Consider the following 24,260-nt stretch of genomic DNA (forward strand, 5'->3'; position numbering starts at 1 on the left):
CTGACAAAATGCCATTAAAAATCATCAGTGGGCTTCTCTGGTGGCGCAGTGGTTGAGAATCTGCCTGCCAGTGCAGGGGACACGGGTTCGAGCCCTGGTCCAGGAAGATCCCACATGCCGCGGAGCAACTGGGCCCGCGAGCCGCAACTACTGAGCCTGCGCGTCTGGAGCCTGTGCTCCGCAACAAGAGAGGCCGCAATAGTGAGAGGCCCGCGCACCGCGATGAAGAGTGGCCCCCACTTGCCGCAACTAGAGAAAGCCCTTACACAGAAACGAAGACCCAACACAGCCAAAAAAAAAAAAATGAATAAATTAATTAAAAAAAATCATCAGTCATCAACATTTATTAAGACGAACATTTCCTTTACTTACTGAAAGGAAAAACTGGATAACATAAAACTCTAGAAATTATACCGGACTTTCATTTTAAAAGTCTGAGCTTGACTCTGAGAAGGAGGCTTGTTTGCTTAAACTGTGTATGATAATGTTTTACATGTCCTTAAAAAAAAATTGGATAATATTTGTGTTTTAAAGCCAAATTGTAGGGCTGAGTGAAAAGTCCTTGCTGAGTAACGATCTCTAGAGACCCTAAAAAACTGTGAAAAGCTCTAATATTTCAGCTACATTGTTTTTTGCATATAAAAATATCTATTATAGGAGTCAACTAGCAGATATATTGAGTCACATTTGTTTTAATTGAAAAAGAGAGCTAAAAATTTCCTGTAAGTTATTGCAACAGTACAAGAATACAAGGTGCATTTATTTATTAACAAGAATACAAGGTGCATTTATTTATTAACAGCAACAACAACAAATTGTAAAACAAATTGTGAAAGCAAAAGCGGGCTACAAAACCAGGGTGTTTGATAGCCTTTGCCTTATTTAAACATGGCATGTCAATAGGCCCCAGTTGATAAATGCTATAAAGTGTATGTTAGCATTGGCTCATTCACCTTTAAACATCCCCCACCCAGGGCACTATGGAAAATGTGTGTTACGGATGAGAAATGCTTCCTCTGTCAAGTATCACAATCTTGTGGTCACGTAATCTTCGTGGGTGACCATGTCTGTGAGGTTTGCATCATAGTCTACACTGCAGTCCTCTTCCTTTGCGTGTTTCTCCTTTGGTATGATTGGAACCGTGTCCTCCACCACCACCTTCTCCGACTTGAATGAACACACTCTCTTGCCAACCTGTAAACCCAGGGAATCCGTATTTCTTTCTCTATGATCTACTAATATACACTGTTCGCTGAGACCTGGGATGTTCAAGTCACCCCGGGAAGCTAACCCTCGAGATTCCAGTTGGATGTTTGTCTCTAGTGGTGCTTCAGCTTGTTGACGAGCCACCTCTTCCGAAACGGAGAAGATTTGGTTTGCATTTTGCTCGGCAGCGTGTTGTTTTGATCGTCTATGAAATAACCCGAAGTTTTTGATATCGGTCACAAAATTCACTTTTCTCTGCTTCTCCCTCGGTGGCTCCTGCACCACCAGGGCGGAGCCGTTGCTGATGGTGTGTCTTTCGGAGGCGATCGCTGCTGATCGTGGGTGAATCAGGGTGGTTAAGTCGAAGAGGCTAAAGTTCTTTTTCTTGTCCTTGCTACTACCTTCGTTATCACTCTTTTCATCCGAGTCTGCGGAGTTAGAAGAATCCTTCGTGCCCTGAGCAGATTGGACCGTAGAGAGTTTGCTTCCTCTTAGTAACCCCAGGACTTCAAAGCGGAAGCTAGAAATGTCTTGCTTCAGTTCCTAAGTGAAATGGAAAACGACGGAATTAGTCTGTGACCTAAACAAATAAACGTTAAGAATTATTATCTGCTCGTTTCATATATGGATCTGACATGTCTTCATTCATTTTTGAGAGCTAGGCGTCCACTCTGCCATGGTTCTGTTTAGAATTGTCAGTTCTCTCAGGGGCACTTGTATCTATTTGTTATCTCCTAATTTCCCTATCAGAGTTCTGTAGTAATAGACTTCCTACGGTTGATGTAAAAAGAAACAGGAAGAGTTTTCTTTCCCACCACTCTGGTGGAGTATGTTGGGTTTCTTTGGAACTACAGTTTCAAATTCTTTCTCTGCAAAATATTAATCTGCTTTCAAGTCATCTTACATTCTCTCAGGGACATTTTGCTGTCCAAAGGGATATCTAAAACAAAATAATTAAAGTGGAGTCTACCCTTCCAAGAGTTGGCAGTTAGTTTCAATTGTTTATTACCTTGGAGTTGATTTTATCCCAACCTCTGGGGATAAAAAGATCAGCCACTAAATCCTGGGAATTGATTCAGAGCACACAGCACTTCCTAGATTCATCCCTTTATCTTTGGGGGCAGCTGAATTCTCAGTCCTAACCTGCTGGTTGCCTTGTGGTGGCCTACTGCCACCAGTCCATCTCCCAAAGCATCAGGAATTGTTTAACTCCAAAATTCAGAGGTGTGGCAGCAAAGAACGTTTTGGATCCTAGCCAACTTTCAATCTGTGCTTTAAGTTTTGCAATTTATCTCTCTTCTTACCTAACTGGCTGCTTATATTTATTCTCTGTTAAGCCTGCTGTTTTTCTTTGTCAAAGGTCTCCTGTAGGGTTTTTTATTTGATTGTTTTTGCCTATGAGATCTTATTGACTTTAGTCAGTCTTCCAAAATCTCTAGCAACTCATGCAGGCTAACAAAGACATTTTATACACATGATTTGAGCAAATATACTTCGTGTATTCTACCTTTCTTCTGTGATAGAATTGAAAAAAACAAAAACAGCTCAGGGAGAAAAACTACTTTTATAAGCTACAGTTAAGCTCAGACCTTAAATTTTCTTTTACCAAAGCCATGCCGAACACAAAGAAGGTTTTTGCTGTCGTTGTTTTCAGAACGTTGGTTACTAAGTGTTTCAGGTTTAAAAATCAGACCGACATTTCTAAAAGTAAAGCTCACTCAGTAGAGTGTGGCTGGGATCAGCAATCAGAATGCCACAAGGCACTAGGATTTTCTCTGGCTTCAAATAAGTCCCCTCGATCTTTCAGATTGTTTGTTTGAAAGCAATGTATTTTGAAAAGAAATTTTACCACTTTTTTTTTAATATATAAATCAATAGGGCTTGAATTTAAAAATCAGAAGACAGACAGGCTTGCTCAGAACACGTGGTCCAGTTTCCAGCTCTGGTGTTAAACGTGCTGCACCTGGTTCCACGCTCTGCGGAATCTGCCTTTTGGCGACAAAGATGAAAGTGGTTACCTTAAAGTTTTCCTCAGTCAGACCTTCTTCAGTTTTGGCGTCTCTAATCATTGCAGCCACGTATCGCTTTACCAGGTTCCTCATAACTTCCTGAGGCATTTGAACACAAGAGAATTGATATTCAGTGCATAAATGTGATTTTTCTCTTGAGTCAGTTCCAAAGAGGAGATTGTGCTTTATTTTAATGTAAGTGTCAAGATATAAGAATAACTTACTTGATATTGGTGATGTCTTCTTAAATTATCAGCAGCTCGCCTCTGAAAAGGGAAGGGACATTTACTTTTTGGTTATAGTGATATTGTACCATTCTGTAAAATAATGCCTGGTTCTTTTAATCAAGAATATTATTTCCCTCATTTCTGCAAAGTGGGAATTTTACTGGACAACAGACAATAAATAGCTAAAGAGAGTGCTTCATATGAATCAAAAGAATGAAAGAACCAAAACAACAAAGGGCAAGGTTATAATTCCTATGGCATTTAACATAGAATAAGTTAATGGTGATGGCAAGATTGTTCATTTAATATAAGTGATGAAGAATTAAGTAATCATACTTAGTATGTATCCCAAATCATTTTAAATGATCCTAAGAGACGCAGATGGGACATATCAAATACAAAATAAATGTCAAATAAAAATAATGATTTGATGGGTAAAAATCTAGCATTATAACCATGTGAACATCTTCATCAATAGCAACATTAAGAATCTAACCATGATATAAAACATGTAATCAGAAACACTGTTGGACAGTGAACTCCCCAACACTTAATTTCAAGCAGATGTACATTAAGAGGAGATTGCTGTTTTAATTAGATGGTTGAATTTAACAAAATAAAATAAAAGGCTCTGATCAAAGATAGGGCTCATTAGATTAAAAAAAAATAAATGTGACTCTGAGCTATCATTTTGAAGAGATCAGAACGGTTTGGGAGCAAGCTGGTGTTAGCAGAGAGCAATGATTATGGAGTGTAAAATGGAGAAAGATGTTTAAGGACTAGAAAATGTCCATTATAAATTGAGTTAAATAATAAATGACGAATGATATATTTGCAGATTTCACTAGTATTCTAAAGATACTAGAAAAAAAGCTATCATAATCCTAATTTTATGCATGTCGAATAAATATCAGTATTGATTCTTAAGGAAGAAAACTAGCCAGAGTAATGTAAAATAAAAATACTTCTGTTACAAGGGAATGAATTCGGTAAATTGTGAGAAAGCAGAAGAGATAACATATCGGGCTTCCCTGGTGGCGCAGTGGTTGAGAGTCCGCCTGCTGATGCAGGGGACACGGGTTCGTGCCCCGGGTCCGGGAGGATCCCACATGCCGCGGAGCGGCTGGGCCCGTGAGCCATGGGCGCTGAGCCTGCGCGTCCGGAGCCTGTGCTCCACAACGGGAGAGGCCACAACAGTGAGAGGCCCGTGTACAGCAAAAAAAAAAAAAAAAAAAAAAAAAAGAGATAACATATCTTGGGTTTAATTAAGTCTTTTGATCTTGTTCTTTACTAAATAATCATAGGCTGGTAAAATGGAATTTTGAAAAGGGCTGTGCATACATCACTGTGAAATGATATTAGACAAAAAATCAAACAATTCAAAAGAAACTCTTTTTTTCTCTTTAGGGCAATAGGGGAAATTGGCCTTTTCATTGGCCATGAGAATGGATTTGTGTTTCATGACTATTAGTGACTTTTAGAAACAGATGAGACCATGCTTAACTTTCTAAAGGCCACTAATGATTGGAATACCATTCAATATTACATGAATCTTAAACAAATTTTCAAATGATTATGGTATTAATTAAAAGACTGGGAAATTTGAAACTTCATACAAAACTAGAACATCTTGAAAGAAATAGAGCATGGGAATTTTATGACTGGGCCACAAGATGGAGGTATGTGACTCCTGTTTAGACACAGATCAGCTGAAACCCGAGACAAAAGCACTTCTGGAAGGAAACAAGCCTTCCAGGTCTCCTTCACTTTTTTTTAAGTGAACACAAATACAAAAGCAATCTGTACACTAACTTCTTTAGCACTCTCAGTGTAAGTATTGTACAGGAGATCGTATTCCATGGTTTAAGTAAATAGAAACTCTGAATTTAATATAGAATTTAGTCGACTCAATTTTTATTATATTGGGGTTCTATAGCATTTTGCTAGTTTAATCTGTAAAAAGCCAATAAAAACTAGTCAGCAGAGAGCAGTTTGAAATCATGAGTTAACTTTAAATTTCCTTAATGCAAAACTAAAACTAGGGATGACAAAATCAGAAAATTATGAGTAATAAGTGAAAATTATCATGATGCATTTTAGTATTAAAATGAGCACAAACTGTTTTCCCTTCAGTAGAACCTTACTCATACATGAACTTTAAAATTGTAATGCAAATATAAAAAGATCAAAGATCACACTTTAAAAACTAATTCCAAGTTTATTTTTCTAGGAAAAAAAATTTTTTAAGCAAAATAGTCTGGCAGAAAGAAAGAACATAGAAAAAGTTTACTATGATAACAGTAAAAATTTATTCAATATCCATAGCCCAGTTTTAAGGCTAAGTTAATATAGTTAATTGTTTTTGACAACCAATTTGTTTCCACAACTAGATGGTCATACTACAAAACAGTTTTCAGTATTGCGAGATTATATCAGCCAACCGAACTTCACTATCCTAGGAAGAAAATAAGAATGGATGCAGTTAACCATCTTCTGCGTACTGAAAGCAAAAATGAATGCAATGAATTCACCAATGCTTATTGACCATTACTATCAGGGCTAACTGTGGCTATTTTCTTACTTTCAGGGAGGTAATGTGGTGTGATGTTAAGAACACCTGGGATTGAAGGTGACGAAGCCTGAATGAGGAATTTATCTCTGAGACCCTCTCCCTTCCACATTTTTTATTTTGCAAGGTAAAGATAAACTCACTGAATGATTTTGAAGATTAAATGAGATAAGAGATTTAAGGCTTCTATTACTAACTAATGTTAGTTCCTGTCCTTTCTCCATTATTTTCCCTTTGTGATTAATATTATGATTTAACATACCTAAAAAATATGTTTTAAGAAAATATTCTTGAATCACAAAACCTGTGGATAGTTTAACACATATTGGGATTGCCTCTGGAAAAGTAAAAGAATGTACTTAGGGGTAATTATCTTTGAGTGATTTGCATGGCATTTCATGCTTGAGAAGAACATTTTCTTTAGCTAGAGAGTTGGACGCTTTAGCCTAGGCAATAGAGATTTGTAAATAAGAAATTCTTATTTAAGTGATAGGGTGAAGGGATGGTCCTGGTAAATATGGATAGATATAACACAAATTCTGTAGGCAGTTATTTTTGTTTTATTAAGACTTTATTATTTTTTAGAGCAATGCAAGATTCACAGCGAATTGTAGGGGATGGTACAGAAATTTCCCTTAAACCCTGTCGCCACACACTCTTAGCTTCCCCCACTATCCACATCCCCAACCAGAGTGGTGCATTTGTTACAACTGATGAACCTACAATGACACATCACTATCACCCAAAGTCCATAGTTACATTATGTTCACTCTTTGTGTTGTACATTCTATGGGTTCTGAATGGAAAGGAGGGGACAGTAAGAGTCCCAGGGGGACAGGGAATGTTGAGGGGAAACAGAGCTGGAGGCCTGCTGCTGGGGTGGGAGCATGACTAAGATTTCTAGCCTGGCTGCTGAGATGTTGGTACTATTAGAAAAATAATAAAGAATTCAATTTGGGACATGCTGACAAAGGACATTAAGGTGGAGATGCCACTGTCTATTTTATATTTTGGGGGAAGGTTAGGACTAAAGAAAAAGATATGAGGATTATATGCATAGGTACAAGAGTGGATACAATCACAAATCCACATTTCTTGGCATTGCTAAAGGGAAACCATCATGAACAATAAAATCTTCGATAAATTGTGAATATATCTATTAGGAATGCATAAAATATTCCTTTTATTTTAAATTAGCTTTCTTAGGCTAATACTAAAATTAATTTAATTATCTAAATTCTCAAAATCTACCAAAGGTCAAGGAACACAAGATCGGGTTTCAGATTTCAATACATGACGACTGACGTGTAGGCATTAAGAACAGACATGTTACTTATTAGAACCAAAGAGCTGGTCCAGTCTCATTGTCTCATTTATAAGCAAGGAAACCAAGGTCCACACAGTTGAGTGAGTAATGAAAATACTACAGTGTTCTAAAGGCAGTGCCAGTCCTAGAATCCCAGGCTAGAATTTACTCTTAACTCCTTGCTTTTTTGATCAAGTAGACACTAAGAGACATATAAGAACATCTGTTCTGCATCCCATGACTTTGCCTCTTTCTCCCAACACATCTTAGTTTGTGGGTCAGCATCCTTTCCAGACTGGATCCTCATTTATTTGAATAAAAATTAACCACAAAATGCATGGCATATGTTGTACTAGTTTCCTAGGGCTACCATGCAAAGTACCACAAAGTGGGTGGCTTAAAACAACAGAAATTTATTATCTCACACTTCTGGAGGCAGAAGTCTCGAATCAAGATGTTGGCAATTCCATGTTTCCTCCGAGACTCACAGTAGAATCCTGCCTTTCCTCTTCCTAGCTTCTAGTGGTATCTGTTAATCTCTGGTGCTCCTTGGCTTATGCCTGCACAATTCCAATATCTACTCCATCACCACATGACGTGCTTCCTGTGTTGCCAGGTCTTCAAATGTACATGTCCTTATGAGGTCTCTCCTCCAATAGGAGCTCATCTTAACACATCACATCTGCAAAGACCCTGTTTCCAAATAAGGTCATATTCTGAGGTGCTGGGGATTTTGAGTTCAAATTATCTTTATGGGGGAGAAACAATTCAATCCATAATATATGCACTCTTTGCCATAAACATAATGATCATTTTTGGCAACCGGTGACATCGTTAAATATTTATAATAGAGCTGCCACTAACAATACCTCGTACGTTTGCAACCTCTTTGTTGGGTAAAGATCAGCTGCACTTCGAAAGGATTTACTCTCATAAGGGAAAGCATTACATCTTATAACTCTCACTGGAAGTGACTAAGAACAGAATGGACCAATGTGTGTTTATAAAAGTAATATAATGAAGGACAGACAGTTCATTAAAAAATACCTAAGTGGGTAAGAGGTATTTAATTTTTTCAAGCCATTCACATGTTAAACTTCAAATGATAAGTGATCTGCAATGACTAGGGGTTCTCTGTTTTTACTAAAAAGTAATGAACGAGGTAGAATTATAGCATGATAGACCTGGGTTAGGAATAAAGAATTTTCTGTGGATGAGTTCATGTTTACAGCGTTACTGAGAAATTTGTAGAATTGCATTTGGCAGCTTTTTCTAAAATAACTTGGGTTGATTTTCTGTTATGTTTAAGAAAAATGAGCCACGTGACTGATCAGGGACCTTCCTTCCCTAACTTGATGTCTAGGAAAAATATTTTGGAGGAAGATGTGCACTTTAAGATGGCAGTTTTCTCCACGAATTATATCGGAAGTCTGGCTCGGTTCTTTGGCAGGGTGGCTTTGAACGCAGGTGCCCTGGGCACACCTGCCCACCACATTAGCAGATCTCTCTCTTTGCAGGTTCCTCCTGCTTTGTTAGGACAAGACAATGGCAGTATTTGGATCACAGAACTAATGATAAAGGAAACGACCAACTAGTGAGAAGCCTTGCTGCCCAGAGGTAACCTCTCATTTCAATAGAAGTGTCAGGTTGCTTTAGAGCAGGAAGGGTTTTGCAGCTATGAAAGAAAGGGCTCTGGGGAATCCATGGTGGCATTTTGTCACTCTTTATTTCTCATTTTCCCGGGTCCAATATGTGGAATGTCAGGCTTACTCCATGTAGCTCGTTCCCTGCAGTCAATTGTCAGTGCCGTTTTCTCTCATTTCCACTCTGGTTTTGGTCTATCACTGATTTTAAGCCCATGAATTATGTCTTTTATTCTCTGCTTTGCTCAGTGAATCCCTGAAAGGGGGCAGCTTGCTGTGCTCTTCTTTTAAAAAAAACAAGTAAAAAGGCAAGGGGCCATTTCAGGATGTGATCCCTCTGTAAAGATTGTAGTTTGGCTCATTTATAGATGAATCTATACATATTGTTCTCTATAAACATACTTTCTAAGCATATAAAAATAAATGATATAAGAAGCTGAAGGTTGCCTTGTCAAAGCAAGTATTCAGGATCTCACTCTGGAAATAGCAAGAAGAAATTTGTTCCTCTAGATTCCCACTTAGGAAAGAAAATTTAATTGAAAGTTCCCATCAGCAAATCTTACAGCAATAAATTAGGGATTGAGAGGTACCCATGGATGGACACAGTCATATCTGTAAGATTTGTTGGTAGGCCTATGAAAAATCATGAATATTAAGGGATGACACATTTTGATAATTATAAAACATGAAGTCTGAAAGGCAAGTACTATTAGCATTTTTTCTTTAGTAATGATAGGTGATGTTAATCCATTCACTGCTCCTAATTCTCTTGCAGTGACTTAACTGAATGTATTTCTGTGGCAATGGTCAGGCATGAGTATCCCATCTGTGACCCCAGGGTTGAGTGATGCTCAGGGGCCCTAATAGAGATGGTGTTTCGTGTTCCCCTCGCTGTGTGCTCCAGAGAAAACGAGAAAGCGGAAAACATAAAACTAGAGGTTAAAACCATTCTTTTATGATTTTGTTAAAAGACCTGGTAGTTTTTTGGTTCAGTATATTACCCATTAACTTTAGCATTCTATTTGGAAACCTGGTCTATGGCATTAAAAATGACTGATATTAATTAAACACTGGCAGGATCTTATTGCTTTAAATTATCTAGACCTCTTGGACGACAAGTACAAACATTGGCTCTTACTTTAAAAAGCTGAGCTAGATACCAATGCTTTTTTTTAACAGGAATTTCTAATTAAAGTTACAGGCTGGAAGTGCTTGTTAAAATGGAAATTCCTGATGATTGTAAGACACACTAAAGTTTGAGAACCACTGTTTTAATACTGAGAAGAGTATTTGCTGATAAAATGTGTTTAAATTCTACAAGTAATATAAAAAACCAGAAGGCTATAAAATGTTGCTTATTTTATGATTGTACTTTCAATATGCTGCCTCTTTGGTGGGATTTTCATGATTTCGCAGAAACAAGGCATCTCTCCATCATGGGCTTGCTCCCGCAATAAAAGTGTTGTTTCAATAAAGCATTTCTGCTTCATTTCTGCCTTCTCCCATAAAGCGTTCCAAAGGAAAACTTAATTTACCTGGAATTCCCAGTCACCCATAAAAGGAAGTCCAAAGTTTAAAAAAAAAAAAAAAGTTAATGAGTTTTCAGAGCTAGTCGTATCAGTTATTATCCATAAATCACAAGATAAGATCACCAATGTTGGGCTCCCAGACTGTGGCCAATCAGTAACCCTGAGAGCACTGGCTTCAGCTTTGCAGGGAGGGATCAACAGGGTAACATTCAGGCAGGTGCTGGTGACAAGAGTATGTGAAGCACAAGTGGGAAGGTTTAGAGAAAATGCCTCCAAGAAGGTATAAACTCTACCTCCAGGTCAGCTTTAATTTTCTTCTTCACAAATGTGAAGCAAGTTGGAATGAGAGCAGAAGGTAGGCCAGCCTGTTAAACAAGGGCTTTGGGATACAGGAATCTAAGAGGCAGCGGAAAACAGTGGTGGAATCTGCAAAAGCTGTTGAGAAAAATCAACAGGTGGACACACTACATGGAGGGTATCTTTGCAAGGTCATCAGAGTTTTCAGGGAAACAAGAGAGGGCAATGAAACGCACATGGGATGGGGAAACAAAAGACCCAAGTTTTTCCCCAGCTCTGTCACCTAAAACACTGCACAAGGTAAACAAGCTCTTTTTTAAAGGAAATAGTTGAGCTAAATGATTTCTAAGGTCCCTTTGAAGTGTCATGGCGTCTTCTAAGCCGTGCCTTCGTTATACAAAGTGACTGCCAGTGGTACTTCAAAGTCACCTTTCAGTTAATGGATGTGTGTCTGTCTCCTTGTCTTCATCTGTCTACACGATGAACTATCAGGTCCATTCACCAAATTGAAATGAATTCACAGCACTCACTTTTGGAATTATTTTCTCATTTAACTCCTCCATTAATATTACAAACTTCTTCTTAATTTACTTTTTATTTATCTTACATTTTTCTTTGCAAATAATACATATTATTTATTTCCATCTAAAACCTAAATGTATAAAACTCAAGTAAGGGTATGCATACCACAATATGTCCTTCTCATTCTGGAAATGCAGTCTAGGTAAAAGGTAAATGTACAGCACTGAGTTTGATTAAGTTGGTGCTTTACCCAAGCCTCCACTTGGCAGAGAAGAGGCAGGATTGAGAGTAGGATGAGAATGGAGAAGAGAGAGGTGACTCACGATATTGATTTAGTTTGTCATAAATTCCCAAAGCATAAAAATATCCATTACCAAAGGTTAGTAAAATTTATATGGCTAGGGAAGAAGGAGTGATTTGAGGTCACAATTAATTGTGAATTACCTTTCTGTGCACCAGCTTGTATCAAAATATTCAAATTTAGAGACAGAGACATTAAAAAGAAACTTGTTTTTCTGACCAGGAATGTATAGAAAAGAAAGCTCTTTAAGTTATACCATTTACCCTTTGAATTACTGTTTTCATAGGAAAGCCCAAGTCAATGTTAAGCTCCTCTTTGCATGTAAGAAATGATGGTAATATACTCCTAAAAATATGTCAACAGTGGGAGGATTCTGGGGGACGGGAGAGAGAGTTGGAAGTCAAATTCTTAGAGTGGTCCTCCATTATTTTAGTGGCAGCACAGATGGCGCTCTTAAAATATTAGAGCAGGGCCCTATATTTTTTTTACAAGTTCCATGGCATCTTAAAACCCAAGATTCCTTCTGCTATTGCCTAAAATTAAAATATTAAAGACAAATTTCTTTTGCGTGTGGCTTTTATCTGGGTGCCCAGAAACTCTTTTTCAATTGAAATACTCCTATGAGAGAAAGCATAATAAGATAGTACTAATAATTAATATCTCTTCAAGGATTGATAAAATAAATTTCTTATGAATTTAAGAATAAGATGAGAGAAAGGACGAGTATATTGTGATATGGAAGGGAGTAAGCCAGAGTTCGGCATCTCTGCAATCTTTTCCCGTTTATCTCAAGGAAAACATGAATTAATTCTCAAACCGTTCTCATGGCCTCTTGCCTATAACTATACGGTAATGTTAAATATGTCATGTAACATGTATTATAGTAAGATGTTGTCATATCTGTGTCCCCCACGTTAAAAACAATACCCTCAAGGATGGAAACCATGCCTTCGTATATCTCCTCCCACCTCTAATTCCTAGCTCAGCTCCTGGCATGTGGAAAATGTACAGTAATTGCTTATTAAACCCAAATCATTATATTTATTTTATGAACATATTTTTTTAATAAATTGAACTTATTTTTTAAGAGGAAAATAAGACACTTGGAGTACAATAATTTTGCTGTAAGGTCAGTGATAAACTCTGTAAATTAATAGGAGGATTGCAAGGTAAGGCTTCACCATAATCTGACTTCCATTTCTAAGATCAGATAGACACCCAGTTTCCAAGTTCATGGAGTGACGGTTTCTAGGAAAGAATATAACTGCCTCTCCTAACTACACTCTGTTTGCTATACTCCCTTGCCAGTCAATTTCTCTTTAGAATTCGAATTGTTACAGAGATGACGGAACAATCAATGCCACTTTCAGGAGAGAAAGCCCCATCTGATAACAGTGCCTGGTGGGCAATGAAATTAATGAAAAAGAAGAATCACTAAGGGCATAACTAACAGTCATAAACTAAGTTAAATAAAATGAAAAATGAATTAATTTTTAATTAAATAACTGATATTACTTGATTCTAATATAAAGGCATATTAGAATACTTCCAAAGCAATTTCTCTGAGAAGGTCCAAGTGACTAATGAATGTTAGGGTATTAATTTCTAAAACATGAGAACTTTGAAAATTAGGAAATTGAGTGAGAAAGAAATGAAGAATGACAGGTCAGTGGTTTGGCTGGAACAAAGCCTTAAATCCATGCCTTTTCTGTTGGAGTTGCTTGAACTCTTGCTTTGCAATATGAAAGAAATGTCCCAGGGAAGTATAATCTTCCAGTATAACAGGGGCATGGCTCTGAACAGTCCTAATAGTTTTTACAAACACAACTTCTTGGCATTTAGTATAACTGGGAGTTAGAAGCAAAATGTTGAACAATTGAACATATTCTGAAATCACTGCACTTGGATATGGCACAGCATTTTCAAGTTATAATATTTGTTCAATCACTGAATTGAGAGATTTTTATCAAGCATTCTCCGCTCTGTGCAGGGGCCTAGGTTAGGCGCTAAGAATGTGAGGTATCTGAAACAGATCCTTTCCCTTACAATCCAGAGACAGAAACAGACAATGAGTCAGTCATGCCACAGGTTATAATTCTGAATAGAGCTAGAAATTAAGGTTCTAAGAGAGAATGTACTAGTTCTCCAAGCCTTGACTAGTGGGTTTGGAGAGGCCTATGTACAGTGTGGTTCCTATTAAAATAACAGTGACCGCCCTCACTGGAGGAAATGGGTTTGTGAAACCATAGTTAACCATGGTTAAGCAGGCGGTTTCTTAGATGCAGTAGCTGTGCAATAAGTGTGCACCGAATGCACCCAGTGAGAACAAAAAGAATAAAATGCCAATGTATTCAATAAGGAATACAAACATACTCAAGCACACATTTTAAAAAAACCCAAACAAACAGTAATACCAACATGCTCTGTCCTTACCCCTATTGTTCCAAAACTTTCTGGCTTTCTTCTCATCTTTTTCTTGCACAGGTGTGTCCATATCCATTTGATCAGGTACCAGAGAGACTTGGGGCTTGGGATGACATTGAAGGGAGTAGGCAGGGTACCTCCTTCTTCAAAATAACTCATCCAAAGCTTTGTCCGAGCAAATTTCCATTCTATATCTGCATGGTCCTGAACAGGAAAACACGACAAGTGCTGACAGGTTTCTTAATTAATAAGGTGAGATGAACCTCACAGAGAGCCTGTAACCTGACTCTGAGTGGCTCTTGGAACGTTAATTAAATTGCCTGTAAAAACAACACTGACTCCCAGAGATGGTCATCTAAATTCAGACAGTGGCTTAGTCTGGAAAGGAGTCACAACTCTCTTGTCAGTTTTCATCCTTCCCACTTGCAGGAAACAGACATTTACAATAAATCCATGTTAAAGAGACTGCAGAGATTAGTTATGACTTGAAGATGACTCTTCATTTACTGCACTGTAGGCTTACATTAGCTCAGTTTCATTAGATTCTGGCCACAAGCAGGGCTTTAGGTCTTACCAAAGGCCTTGAAACCCTGCCTAGGTAGGTGCCCATGGCTCATACTTCTGGCGTTTCCAGTAAAAGTCTTACTTGGTATGTTTCCATTCGAATAAACCTTGTCCACCTTTAGGCAACAGGCATAAACTCAGAGAGAAGTTCCTCTAAGAAATGTACAGTAGGGTATCTGACACAGCACTGAACCCTCACGTAACCTTGGCCAAATGGTACCAGGTGAGAATATGGCTAGGGGTTGCCCACAAGCCTGAGGCATTCCCCCTAATTATTTATTAATAATTCTGTGTTGTTTGAATCTCCTGGAAAAACTAAGGAACATTTGTGGCAATTAGATATGGGGCAGCCAGTCTCTTCTTAAATTAGCCACAAATCTTATTTAAGCAGAAAATCTGGGAAGTAGGAGGTGGTAGAAACTAGGCATACATACAAATTCAAAATACTTCATTTTAACCCATTAATATTATAAAAAAACTCGAGTTTTAGAGTAGGAGAAATCAGAGTATACTTCATTCTAATCTTCCTAAATTGCTGTGTGCTGATGAATGCATATGTTGTTTATACATTCTCCTCTGAATAATATGGATTTTAGTCTAGACGCTGGACAGCTCGTGCTTTCAACACAAGTCACTGTATCTAGAAAACGCATGGTCTTCATTTTTGCTTAGCAAACGATCGATAGATGGACGTACAGAAGCTACAGCTTCCCCTTGTCTCTCCTCTCCCATTTCTACTTCCTTCCCTATCTTTCTTCCTAAACAGGCTTATAGATTCTGCATTAATGAAGGAAAGCAGATGTTGTTTGCTGCCGCCACGGAGAATGGGACTGAGTAGAATTAGCTTCAAGTAATAAAAAGGCAGCCCCGCAGGTGAAGTGTTGGCCTGTGCGTAGCTTCTGCTCTTTCTCATTCTCAGGGAGTCACAAGTTGAGGATTATCCTGACCTCAGTATGTTCTCTTACTGCTGTCACAAAGCAGACTCTTCCTTTGGGATTCTGAAAGGGTCTGTAACATCTACAGTGGTTAGAAAAAATGAAGGTGAAAAGTTCCCGGCTGGGGCTTCCCTGGTGGCGCAGTGGTTGAGAGTCCGCCTGCCGATGCAGGGGACACGGGTTCGTGCCCCGGTCCGGGAAGATCCCACATGCCGCGGAGCGGCTGGGCCCGTGAGCCATGGCCGCTGAGCCTGCGCGTCCGGAGCCTGTGCTCCGCAACGGGAGAGGCCACAGCAGTGAGAGGCCCGCGTACTGCAAAAAAAAAAAAGTTCCAGGCTGGTGATAACTATAATCACCTCTGCTACCCATCTTCTAACTCTTAGTTAATGTTTAAAGCTTAGCTTAGGTATTTCCTCTCTTAGGAGCCAGCCCTGACTCTCATCTATCTCAGCTGTCTCCTCTCCCCAGCCCATGTTACAGTCCTCTTTTCTGTGCTTTTATCACATTCTCCGATTCCTTTTCTCAATATTGAAATTATTTATTGAATTTTTGTCCATCCTATATTATTTTTTCTCGAGGGCAGGGACTTCGTTATTCTGGGTATCCCTAAAATCAAGCGTATGTCTGGCATATACTAGGTGCACAATAAACATTTGATCTATGAACAAAAGAGTGAGTGAGAAGGCTTTGAACATGGTCTGCATGATCGCTTTTGCCTTTCAACTGTTACATTTTCTTCTTCTTTCATGCTTTATCCTAGAGCTCTGAATGAAGGGTAGCAGGACAAAAAGAGAGAGACCTCAGGGTAAATTTTGCTATTGTGGCACAGGTGAAAATCAAATACTTGGCATGTTCATGCTCCAAGGAGGCATCACATGCAGGATGTTGGGGGTACACCTGTCTCAGGTGCTCAGTGCCTGCTCTCCTCTCAAGTAGCTTTAGAGTTTAGGCTAAACAAGAATAGAAATTTGAAGATCGTTCTCATTTCTACAAGTCACCTAGAAAGACACACCCCACACAGGAGCAAAAAGAAAATATTACACGGTTCCTGAATAACGTTCTCTTCTTGATGAAATTGATACATTTAATGTTTTATAGGATCCAAATTGTATATACAATTTCTCTGTATATAGCTTGATAATTAGAGGCTTTCTAATATTTTTGGAAGGGTGGTCTGGAAAACAGAATCCACATTTAGCAAATGTGTTGACTACAGGAACACAGGACTTCTGAAACAAATATACATATATATTTATGGACTATCTAAAAAGTTGAAGATTTGTGAGATGCTTAAGTGAAGTTCCACAAACTCAGATATTCACCCGCAACTCCTAGGACCTAAGTATATTTAGTGGGAATACTCTAGTCTTGGAATCAGTAAATAAAAATCATTTCTTCTTATGTTTCATGCAGCTTTTCATCTGTGACAGGTGTCTTGCTTCCATAAAGACAGTATAATTAAAATTAGGAGTGCCGCTTCTCAAAATAACAATAATAATACCCCAGAGGATTAGCAATAGATCCAAAGATGCAATATAATTGCAGTTATTTATGGAGTAAATGGGCAGCCTGTAATGATTCTTATAAAAAGCTACTTGTCTAAAGTATACATAAGAAAGACTTAAGAAATATATTTCATTCCAGTATGGGTTTGCTTTGTCATTATTGCTAATGGCCATAGACACAGATCACTAGTAAGCAAGTTGTAGGGGATAAAGGACTTCGCCGTTCTTGTTCATTGCCATATTTCTAGTTCTTAGGACAGTACCTGGCAACAGAGTAAGCATTTAATAAGAATTTATTGAATGAATGAATGAATAAATAAGCTAAGTTGTTTGGATTCTAGAGTCTCAAATAAACACATATGGTACTGTATATTCTGCTACAGCATTCAGGGTTACTCCTCTCTGACTTTTGTCTGGGCTTTAAGAAACTGAAAATCCTGTGCTTTTTCACTGTGACTCCTCTCTGGGCTAGCTCTTGTATCTTGCCAAGCTAGCGTGAGTTTGCTTATATCAAGATTGTAGATTAGATGGTCAGAGACAATGTAAAACCCAAAGGGCACTTCATAGAGATGAGTTGCCTGTTCATAATCCATACCTCACCTACTGTTTGACACAGCCAGTGACTGCCTGGTAGGATAGATTTAGTATAATCATCTGTAATATGAAAAAACTAAAATAGTATGTAGCCAAGTAGGGTAATAGTGCTTAGAAATACCAAATTAACCATTTACATTATAATTCTGATTCGTCTCATCAATAGCAATCATAGATTGTATTTCCTATGGTAATAGGATGGAGTATAGCTAGGAACGACACATTCTAGGGGGGAAGTTACTCAACTTACAGCAATAAGTTGGTAAGAATTATTCATCATAGCTATTAACATGTTAAGTAGGACAACCAGAGAGATGATGTTGTACGTCCCAAACATGGTGGCACCAACAAACTCGGTGAATTCATGCTGTGCTTTGACATTGGTCACATATAAGTTGATGAGCCCAAATATTGACCAAAACAGGGACTGGAGTGTCTCAAATAACCTAGAATAAAGATAAAATGACATTAATGGCTACATTAATAGAACCATTATACAATAAGATAGAATGATAGAACATGATTACTATGAGGTTATAGTTGATTAATTTAAAAATAAACTTAATAAAAAAATTAAAGAAAATTGTTTCCTTATACTAGCACAAATGTGTACTTAATTTTCTCAAGAGCTTTGAAAACTATTTAGTTTCCTGGCCAGTGACGACAAATCGGACCCACAGCATGTTTTTGTATAGTCATTGAGTTAAGAATGGTTTTTACTTTTTCAAAGGGTCGGAAAAAAAAAAAGAAGAGTGATATTTTGTGACATGTGAAAATTATATAAATTCATATTTCAACGCACATAAAGTTTTATTGAAATACAACCATGCCAGTTCACTTATACACTGTCTATGGTTTCTTTTGTGTTACAATGGCAGCAGTGAGTAGTTGCAACACAGAACATACGGCCCACAAAGCCTAAAATATTTACTACCTGTCCTTTTCATAACAAGTTTGCAAACCTGTGTCCCAGGGCACCGAGTGACAGTTAATAAATAATAAATCTGCAGGCTTAGTCTTTAAAAAATGTAAGTTCTTTTACCTGATTTTCCTTTTTGATTATAGAAGGATTAAAAATAATGTTATCATTATGGATTTCCACATTTACAATTAAAATTGCAGAGTGAATCCTGTATGATGACAAAATGTCTCAGAATGCTCAGATAATAAGATTTGCTATTTTTTATATATCAGGGAACATTTTCTTCATTACTTAACTTACTCCAAAAATGGAATAAGATGAAGAGTGTCTGAACCCAAATGAAGAATTGTTTCAGTAGGACCATTGTAACACCTTAATGTAATAAAAAGACAATGGAACTCTTATATTCTTTGAGAAATGGTTTAAAAAATACTATATTTAAATTATGTTGTGAAAACAAAAGCACAAAGTATCTTATACGTGGCATGACGACTAAGGAGGTGGGATTTCAGTGGTCAAGTGCCCCAAGGAGAGCAAATTCATATGAGGCCAGTGGACAGTGGTATGACCTGATGTGAAAAGATGAGCTTAGACTATCAGATTTCCTCTCTGTGAAAGTTTACCTTAGAAATATCAAGAGAACGAGGTAGTTGTTAAAAAGTACTGAAATGACAGGAGTTATGATGTAGAATTAGGATCACTGGAATTATGAGAAGCCAAAGGTTTGAGACAGCACAAGCTAAGAAACAGAGAATTGAGAATAAATAAGCCAGATAATAAGTAAACCTTGAAGAGAATACACATGGAGTAGCTAAGTCATATTGATATCGGTTCTCAGAGGAAAAAAGTCCCATGGTCCAGCTCTACATCAACTGTTGCTCTTCTCGAAGCCAGGTCTTGCTCTAGGCTCTGTCCTTGCTAAGATCAACCCTTGCTCAGAGAATCAAAGGGCTGGATTCTTGTACCAAACTCCTATTACTTAAAACAATCCATGAATTTCTGATCAGTATGACAAGGAGAATCTAACTAAGGATGCCTTAATTGGTGTTCAGGATTTCTTTTCTTAAATTAATTGTTTTTTTTTTAAGTAAGCCATTTCATATTTTTAATTGTATAATAAAATTTTAATTATAGAATATGAAATGTAATGGTTTCTTTACTGAATTATTTTGCTAGGGCTGTTCAACTCTCAATGGGGCAAATTATCATAAAGGTTTCAATGTGATCAACCTCAATCAGACCTTGACTTGCCGGCAGGGATGTACTTTGTGAAGAGTTCACCATATATTCTTAAAGGACAACCAGATGTCAGATTCTAACAATATCAGGGAAAGTTTAATATAATTCATTGGCCTCAGACAAAGGTCACTAGAAGGTATTCTTTGAAAACTTTCTCAGAAAAAAAGTAAATTTGACCCAAGGCCATGAGTTCTTTATTTTCAGTAGCTTTAGGGAGAATTTCTAAGATTAATGACAGTGTCATTGGAGTCAATGTGAAATGATTTTGTTCTTCCTTTCTAAATAGTGTATATTCTCACTGTGAATATACAAATATAATTCAACTGGTTTTTCCCTGACCTCAATAGCAGTTCAGAGAGAGAGGAGAAGTTACATGAGTGATATAATAAATTATATAAAATGTTGCCACATAAATCCCATAACAGTTACTTTTCTAAATGTTCAAATAAAAAAGTGATGTAGAGTAAATGGATTGTTATGGTTGAATAATTCTGATTTTCTTCTACCTAAATAAGAAATACCTATCATTAGGATATTAGCAGACCCTTTGGCAAAACATTTATTTGCATATTTAATTAAAATTTGAAAATAAGAAAATTCAAAACAAGATGACATTTTATGATTAACTCTGAATTTCATTCTTATTTTTATTTTCTTTTCATTTTTTCAGCTGAATGAATCAGAAGTAAGATTTTCAGAATAATTCCACTTAACCAAAATATATTTACTTTTAGATGAATCAAGACCCTGTTATCAAGACACTGGTGTTTCTTTTCTTAGCTAATTATTCTTTTATTACATGGCTTAAAAAATCAATATGTTAATATTTCAAAGCCATTGTTTCTAAAACTGTTTTCATAATTATTGATAACAACATTGCCCACAGATTGAAGGGCTGTTAGCATTAGCTGTATCACATTTTAGATTAACGTTATGTGGCAACTATTTCCCTAATTCTATGGAAAGATAAGGACAGAGAGCTTTCCAGGATAATGGCACCCTTAATTAAATCACACTTTGCATAGAATCTTGGTTAGAGACTAAGACCTGCAACTTCTACAGCGTTGCTATCCTAAAGATGTCTCTTGTTTCTTGAGGCTATTTTTCAATTTCTACTTTTAAAAATGAGCTTATTCCCCAGTTAAATACTTACAACTACAGAAAGAGAACAGGTAAAAAGGTCATGTATTTCACAGTTGTGTTTTCCTCTATCCTTTGAGATGAAATCGATGAGGAAACATAAGTTAATACAAGAGATCTGACTGTTTTATTCTGAGTTTATAAGGAATTAAGAATAGTAAAACAAAGTACGACTTCAGCTGGCCAGTTTCAATTATCAGAAATACAGCTCCAATCAACATAAAAGGCATTTTCTTAATGAGAAAATATCTATCACAAGGTCCATGCCTCTGTATTCATAAGACAGCCCCTTACCCAGAGACTATTGGTTTAAAATTCTATGCAGAATAATTTCAGTGATTAAATATTTGGTTTCTTTTAGTAACATGTAGTTCTTCCCATGTCAAAGAGAAAACAACCTGGAAGCATTAAAGGGGCAGGAAGAAGTGTCCACTTGCTGGTGGGAAAATGCACAGAGAGCCATAGAAGACAGATCACAGTCTGTTCCCACTGGGAGCTCACAGTCAGGAAGGGATCAGGAAGGCATCTTGGAAAAGGTACATCTGAGATAAGTTTTGGGACACAAAATCGAACTTTTCCAAGTGAGAGGGCAGAACAAGAGCATTCTGGGATGAGAGAAGAATAAGACATATTTAGGGATTGATAACCTATTAGAAAATGCTGAAGAATAAAGTGTTATTGGGGAATGGAGAAAGATGAAGCTAAAAAAGCAAGCAAGGGGCAGATCATTGAAGGACCTGGTATGTCAAGCTAAGAAATTTGACTGTATCCAATAAGGAACGAGAAACCATTTAGGTATTTTAAATAGAGGAGTGTCAAGATTTTGGCTTAGAAAGATCATTCAGGCAACAGGATGGAAGACGTATCAAGGAAGGCAGGGACCAGGGGTAGAGGGCCTTAGATTTAGGCAGGGTCAGCGAGCAAGGGAGGATGGCCCCGAGACAATAAAGAGCCGTAGTAGACATTTATTGACTGACTGCACGTGGAGGGGGTGCGGGGAAAGAGGGATCTCGTATAAAACACAAGTTTTTGATTTAAGTATCTGAATGGGTTGTGGCAGCATTGACTAAGAAAGGGATTGGAGGAGGAGGAATTTAAAAAGTTGTGAAAGAGACTCTGATGAGTTTTCTCTGATTGGGTTTAAATGTTTAGGAGATTTGCATGGAGAGGCATTCAAAAGACAGTTGGACTTACAGATCTTGGGGAGAGAGGCCGATGCTAGTGATATAAATTGAATATAGGAGTCATCTCTTAGACATCTTGGATAGGGCCAAATCCATCAGATGAGTTTTCACAGAGATATTGGAACAGGGCCAGAGGATAGTTACTAAGGCAGATCTCTATTTAAAAGCAATCACTGAAATATAATTATTAGAGAACCATGAGAAAGAAAAGTAAGAGATAAAGTATTAAAACATAGTAATATTAAAAGTAAAGGAGGGCAAGATTTTAAAAATGAAGGTGTTAAACAGGGTCAAATTATACAGTTTAAATAGGATACAAAGAGATAAACGTCCATTGATAGTAGTGATATGGAGCCTCCAGCTATTTTCTAGAGCAACAACAAGGTATCTTGTTTAGGCTTCTTTTCAGGGTTGCTTGGATGAGAGGAAGGAGAGAGACAGGAGTAGCAGCCAATGAGAAACAGAGTTCAGAGTTTCAGCATACATTTGTGCCCAGACTGGAAGGAGTTATAGGGAGGAGCCATGTGAAGACAGGTAAGGAAACACTAGATACTACTACTAATAAAAAGAAGTGCAGTGGATAACATCTTTTATCACATTATATGACAAGCACTGTATTAGGTACTTTACATTAATTTTTTTTTAATTTTCACAGGGAAGACATGAGATGGGGTAATAAAAAGAAAAGGTTGAAATTTGTGGAAGTTACAGAGTTATAAAAAGAAGAAGATATAGTTATAACTGCAAGCAACAAGTCGTACTAGCAGTTACTCTTTGTGAGTAACTTTGAACAAAAACAATTTGTTGCTTGCAGGTTTACATTCCATTATCTGGAAGAGAATTCAAGTAGAACACCTGGTTTATTTGCACTGAATGATTTGGACCCATAATATTGGAGTGATATGCAGTTATCTGTTGCTTTTCATGGTAATAGAGAAAACCATTGGTAAGGATACACTAAAAGAATACATAATCCAAGCAATTCAACGTGTTTGCTTTTAGAATAAAATTTATATTAAATATTTTGCATCAGATTCTCTAGCCATATTCTTTTGAGACAGATGTTAAAATTAGCTCACAATATGTCAGCATTTACCACAAAACCAGTAACAGGACAAGGGGATTCCTGAGAATCTCACGCATCATAAATTAGGATGGGGTTAGATAGAACCTTGTTAACGACAGATGAATCATATGTCTGAGAAGGGGTTGGGGCTTGGAACCTGAGCTGTTCCCTGAATTAAAGAAGACCTGAGGAGGGAACTCAGTTCTAGGGGCCCTGTGGAAGTTCTCTGGAAGACAAAGCATGATCAGAAGGGTGTGACCACAAATGTCAACAGGGCGGTCTTGGCAAGTAGTTGCACCAGGGCACATAGTACAAAGTAACGAGGGGGTTGTGAAAGATGGAGCATGCCACATGGCTGTCCATCAGAAATCCAGGAGGCCAGTCAGCAGACAGGCACCATCCAGGAACTTTGTTAGAGGCAGAATTTGAGTCTAAGAAGGGGGAGGTTGGTGGGATCTACTACTGTGCATCCCTAGTCCCCGTTGCCAGGAGCAAATTGCCAAGTCAAGGATCACGAGCGAGTGGAGAAAGGCAAGTTCTGATATCAAAACTGAGACACAATCCAAGGCTATTCCTCACCAGGCTATTGCTGCAAGGGATTTCACTGAATCCCTCCTGAACTGGGTGAGAAAAGAGCATGAGGAAGATGACAAGGCTGGGTGAACTGGTCGGGCTGGAGAACTGCTCAAGTCCAGGAGAATAAAGGGGCTGGAGCAAGGGATAAAGTGACAAGGAGAAGCTGGGATGACTTTTTGTTTTCTTTATGATTCACGGTTTGTATCAAATCGATTTCTGAATGGATTTGAGGCAGCTAAGGTTCTGATGAAAACTTACGTGCAAATAATCAGATGTTAATGAAGTTAAATGGGTTTTAAATACTGGGATCAAAGGGAAAACAGATACAGAATTGAGTTAACAAGATTATTTTAACCCAAAGTGATTTAGTTTACAGGACGTTATTGATTTCCTCCCTCTGGAGGAACTACTGTACTCTCTCAGATTTCATAAAGTTCTAGAAGGGCTGATGAACGGCCAGCCGACTTTCAGAGTCATCTACACAATCACTATGTGTTCACAC

The 24,260-nt window shown here is 37.7% G+C and overlaps 1 protein-coding gene across 6 annotated transcripts in view; it reads right to left on the bottom strand.

Annotated features, from left to right (window-relative positions):
• Window positions 1–778: 778 nt before the first annotated feature.
• The window catches only part of TRPC4 (transient receptor potential cation channel subfamily C member 4), a 124,757-nt gene continuing 101,275 nt past the window's right edge, over window positions 779–24,260 (bottom strand). Inside the window, exons 6-11 of one of the 6 annotated variants that reach the window (XM_065896265.1) lie at window positions 17,882–18,077; window positions 14,043–14,237; window positions 3,440–3,481; window positions 3,225–3,314; window positions 1,605–1,749; window positions 1,027–1,352 (exon numbers count right to left, since the gene is read on the bottom strand). In XM_065896265.1, coding sequence (XP_065752337.1) covers window positions 1,027–1,352; window positions 1,605–1,749; window positions 3,225–3,314; window positions 3,440–3,481; window positions 14,043–14,237; window positions 17,882–18,077 — 994 coding nt within the window. Of the gene's footprint in view, window positions 1,750–3,224; window positions 3,315–3,439; window positions 3,482–14,027; window positions 14,238–17,881; window positions 18,078–24,260 lie in introns of all 6 variants that reach the window. The other 5 variants (XM_065896264.1, XM_065896268.1, XM_065896267.1 and 2 more) reach the window with 5 other exon arrangements.

Source organism: Phocoena phocoena, chromosome 18 (genome assembly GCF_963924675.1).
Source record: "Phocoena phocoena chromosome 18, mPhoPho1.1, whole genome shotgun sequence".
Lineage (NCBI taxonomy): Eukaryota > Metazoa > Chordata > Mammalia > Artiodactyla > Phocoenidae > Phocoena > Phocoena phocoena.